The sequence below is a fragment of the Quercus robur genome, chromosome 6 (genome assembly GCF_932294415.1).
Source record: "Quercus robur chromosome 6, dhQueRobu3.1, whole genome shotgun sequence".
Taxonomy (NCBI): domain Eukaryota; kingdom Viridiplantae; phylum Streptophyta; class Magnoliopsida; order Fagales; family Fagaceae; genus Quercus; species Quercus robur.
The window spans coordinates 7139654-7144389 of NC_065539.1; the positions used below are offsets into that span (position 1 = coordinate 7139654).

General features: G+C 36.2%; 1 protein-coding gene across 2 annotated transcripts; it reads right to left on the reverse strand.

Moving 5' to 3' along the window:
• Positions 1–908: 908 nt before the first annotated feature.
• On the reverse strand, positions 909–4092 carry LOC126732517 (zinc-finger homeodomain protein 6). 2 transcript variants are annotated; one of them, XM_050435424.1, is made up of 3 exons: positions 3628–4092; positions 1835–3482; positions 909–1061 (listed from the first exon to the last, which is right to left on the reverse strand). In XM_050435424.1, the coding sequence occupies exons 2-3, from the start codon at positions 2896–2898 to the stop codon at positions 995–997; spliced, it is 1131 nt and encodes a 376-aa protein (XP_050291381.1). In that variant the 5' UTR covers positions 2899–3482; positions 3628–4092; the 3' UTR covers positions 909–994. The 2 variants fall into 2 exon arrangements, with proteins under 2 accessions (XP_050291381.1, XP_050291380.1); XM_050435423.1 differs by having other exon boundaries at positions 1835–4092.
• Positions 4093–4736: the final 644 nt, after the last annotated feature.

The window sequence follows — 4736 nt, forward strand, 5'->3', positions numbered from 1 at the left end:
TCTGTTTGTTGCAGCTAAGATCGTCTTCTTAATTTACTTATAAAGTGTGAACCCTTCCATCTTCTAAGGAACTTCATCTAGCATGAACTTATTTGACATTGCCTTTCATACAAGATTACCTTTTTAAAAGATATTTTTTTCAAATCTCTTTGTATTGTTTCAAGCATAGTTCCTCACCTCATTGATGTTTCACAAAAGGTTCTGCTGCTATATATTTATTGTACAGTGCACATTTTGGACCCTTTCCAATTTCATCTAATACGCTCTCTCCCTTTGTGGCTATGTCTGTGTGTTTAAAGCAGGAGATCGAACACAATAGTGGTGCATTGCTCAAGTTTTGTAATTGCATGCATAAATAACTCAATTCCATAACTCTATATGTGGGTGAGAAACATTGTCCTAGTATCTCACAAGCATGCTATCTATTTTTTACACTAAATGGGAAAGATAAATGATGAGCTTAACTCAGAAAATTTTTCTTGGTTTCTTGTATCTTTCTCAAGGGGCATTAGCCTATTCACATGTTTATATAGAAATTAAACCCTACTCTTTTTATTATTGAGAGAGTTTATTATATCTAGAGTCTATATAATAAATGATGTAACGTTGAATTAAAAATTCAAATATGTAATATTTAATCTAAACTTTGGAATAAATCTATTACAAATTACGAAGACCAAATTACTTGGTGTGATCAACTGATTTAAATGTGTGTGGGTTTCAATTAACTCAATTAATAAAGTTTCTGATGGTTGAATAAGAAATTTGAGGTTCAATTTCTGCCTACACCAAAAACCGATTGATATTTTGATCTGATAATTGAAAACTATCATAAATAGTGGACTCTATAAATTGAAATTCTCTTAAAAAATAAAAAAATATATATATAAATGTGGATTAGTAATTTTACCTAGAATCTACTTTGGACTATGTTCTAGCAAAATTCCTCATATGACTCCATTAATGTATTCTCCGGCCTGGCCAGCGCGCAAAATTATTTGCCGTATATATGGATCTTCGTATTTATGGCAGACGTTATCTCTTGGTCTCCATGTGCTAAACTGTTACAGTAGGAACGTTGACAAAAGAAAATCTGTCGGGTTTCATTCTGAATTATAACCCACAAGAGTTGGATGATAGATGTAAATTCTCATACAAGGTAAAGAGAGGAAAATGCCGTAATTTATGAATGTCCGAATAGCTTTTACAAGAATGAGACTTCTTCAGTCCCATTTGATTCATGAGAAAATAGCAAAACACCACTATAGGGTTTCATGGAACCAAAGTTTTCGTAATTAACTAAAGGGTTAGATAAGGAAGTGAAATTGAAAGAGATTGTATATAAAAAGTAAGGAAAAAAAATTGTATTTTACAAGAAGAGACACAAACACTGAAACAAAACCATTTCTTTGAATGAAACAGAAAATTTGGGCCATAAACTCACCTTTCATGTTTATTAACTTCACCAAAGCTGGATCATCTTTCGTTTTCTTTTCTCTATTTGCCTTATTTTCCCTTGAAAAAATGAGCTAGTTTTGAAAAATCAGAAAAGGTGAGACTGAGAATCCAATATGTTTTCAGTAGAATGACCATACATAGTTTTCTGAGAGATTAATTATGGTTACTCAGAACCACCAAAGAAGAAGATTACAGATTTAGGTATATAACTTAAAAATTACCCAAAAAGAAAAGACTAAAGTGAGTGACAAATCTATGATCTTCTCCATTCTATATCACTGTGCACATGTAATCTAAAATCATTCATTGAATATAGGCATTTCTTTTTCACAATTAATAGTAATCTCAAGGGTTTGAAGAATTTGATTTGCCTTACATTTGCTTCTTCTTCATAGCTTGTTTATTGTTGTGCATCCATACCTTGAAAACCTGCCTCTTTATACCCACTTCTAAACAGAAGTTCTGGACATCTTGCTCATCATGCTTCTGGATCTTCCACCCCAACTTCTCAGCAAATTCCATCATCTTATCTTTCTGCTCTTGACTAAATTTGGTCCGAAACCTCTTCTTGGATTGCCGTGCTTGTGACAAACCTTGCACACCGACATGATAATCAGACCTAAACATACCAAGATCTTCACTTGAGGACTCAGCTGGCGCTCCACCACCAGTTCCAAAGGCCATCATCATCGGAGCAATAGGCACCGGATGAGGCCGATGGTGATGGTGAAGATGATGAGGCGGTGGAGTAAGTGGAGGAGGACGATGATGTTGAGGTAGTACTATTTCTCTTCTATCATTGTTTGTATTGGGATTGTAGTTGTAGTAAGAGTTGGAGACATATTGTGACTCACCCTCAGTTTCTTTTCTATGAAAATTGCGGTGGCACTCACAAGCTGCACACTTTAAGGCCTCCAGGGTGCCTTCATCTCCACTTGGCATGAATTCTCCGCAGCCATCTACAACATGGCCGCCCATACTGGCAGCGTGATTCTTCAAACATTCTCTATATCTAATAACCTTTGGTGGTGCAGCCCTAGTAGTAGAACTGTTTTGTTGCGGTTGTGGTTGTGGTCGTGGGGTAGGCGATTTTTTTGATGCACTAGTGATTGGTGTGGTTGTTGCTCCTGATGGGGTTGCAATTGGAGCTGGGATTTTGTCTGGGTTTGCGTCTGGATCTCTTCCGGGTTTGTGTGTGTTGTTGTGTGAATTTGGATTTGGTTGCTGTGGAATAGGATGGTAGTGGTGTTGGTGATCTAGGGTTTGAGCTGGGTTGAAGATTGTGTTACCATGAACAGTTTGATCTCTTCTTCTTTCTCCCACAGTTGAAGCTACAGTTGGAGAAGACAGCCTGGTTGAAGAGTCTTTATGGGTAGGATTATAGCCCAAGGTGCTTGGCAGTGGCATCCTTATTTCCTTATCTTGGCCTCTCAGTTCCATCAAATCTGATTTCTGATGTAAAGCCTTGATCTATGTTTTGCCTTGATCTCAGCTTCCCTTTTTATTTTTTAAAAAATAAATAATATAAATAAATGACTTCTTAAATCATGTTGATTTTCTGTTAGTTTATGGGATCTTCTTGTATTCTTCTCTAACCCTAAATCATCCCATTTAATCCAAGAACAAAACTTAATCAGAGAGATAATCACTAGCAAACCCAAAATTATTCCTTTTCTTTCTTGTTCTGATCTTGACGTTTTGGGTGCCAAACCCACCAACCCATTTCACTAATTTCAATCCTATTTCCGAAGACGTAAGCAAAGTGATTGAGCAGTAAATTGACTGATGGAATAGATGATTCAAAAAAGAAAGAGAATCTCAGATTAACCAAGAGAAATAAAAGAAGGAAGTAAAAAAAAATAAAAGAGAGGGAAAAAAAATTTATCCAGATGAAACTCAGATGGGGCCCCTACAACAAGAGCTAAAAAAAAAAAAAAAAAAAAAAAAATTACACTACGCTTACCCTTAAAATCAAATGTAGAAGAATCGTAGAAAGAAAGCTGTAATTGCACCATCAGTGTACCCTGAAAGCAAATATATGAAAGCTGGTTTTAAAGATTTTAACATTTGATGAAAGAATATAAATCTCCAAACCTTTTTAATCATAAAAAAGTTTAGAAGGAGGGATGTATATAATGTTAAAAGCGAGAAGAAGATTGTGCTTCCTACCACCCATCCGACCCAATAAAATCAAAATGAACAGGTAGGTTGGTTTGTACTCAAAACGAGTGATGACTACAGTTGGAGCCTAGTGTTTCTTGGCAGAACAACCGACAAGGTCATGTTAGTCCTCTCCCACAGCCTGCACACTGGTCCAGTTTCTAATAATTGCTCTTGCCCTTCAGTCCCGTGCACTCTCTCTTGAAAGTTGAAACCCTAAAACCAAACCCCAAATGAATGTTGTTTTATGTGTAGTATAGTACAGCAAGAGAGAGTGTTTTCTGTTTTGCGTGTGTGTGTGTGATTATGTGTGTCTCTGAGTTGACGTAGCCTTGCTTGTCTGGAATCTTCCTGCAACCTCTCTAGTTCCTAGATTAAGCCAATTAGAGAGTCTCTTAGAAGGGTTTAGGAAAAATAATCAGAGAGAGAGTTTGTTCATGCCTGTGTCAGACAATGAGAGGAAGACCCTCTTCTTCTTCTTTTTTGGGTTTCTTTTTTGTTTGTTTTTTTTAGCTTGGAAGGTTGAGGCAACTAAAGTTAAGAGAATGCTGGTCCACAGCACAGCACTTGTCTTCTTAGTGTGTGTCACATTCTCTTTCTCTCTCACCTCGTGGCTATTTGTTGTTTGTTTATGCGCCTCTGCAATTTCTGCAATTCCACTCTTTCCTTAGCGAATGGCTTTACCAAGAATTGCATCTTCTTTTCTCTCAACCTTTTATCTCTTGCTGTGCTACAATGACATTGTTACTTTAGACACTAAGGAAAGAGAGAGAGCCTGATATTGACACTCTTTATCTTTTTCATCTTTTCAGTAATTTCTCCATGGAGCAATTCTATGTTCCATATATGGTCCACAGGCCATTCCAGGCCAATCTTATTAGCTATTACCTTTGTCAAAATTGATTGAACCTCGGAGAATATAGAAAATTATAATAATAATAATTCTCCTTGCACCAAGTGGTCAACGAAGTCATTGGAAACAATAAAAGTGAATATTCAACTTTTGTCTCCAATTTTAATTGCTCTATCATTTTCTTCCTCCATCTTGTGGAACAAAACCTAATCTGATCATGAATCAATGAGACTAACAAGTGAAATTTGTTTTATATGTGATCTAT

Bases quoted from the DNA above. Each gene is read 5' to 3' on its own strand.
- LOC126732517 (XM_050435424.1), bottom strand. From the start codon at position 2,898: ATGGAACTGAGAGGCCAAGATAAGGAAATAAGGATGCCACTGCCAAGC. The intron at 1,062-1,834 runs GTAAGGCAAATC...CTACTGTAACAG, and splicing joins GCTATGAAGAAGAAGCAAAT to TTTAGCACATGGAGACCAAG.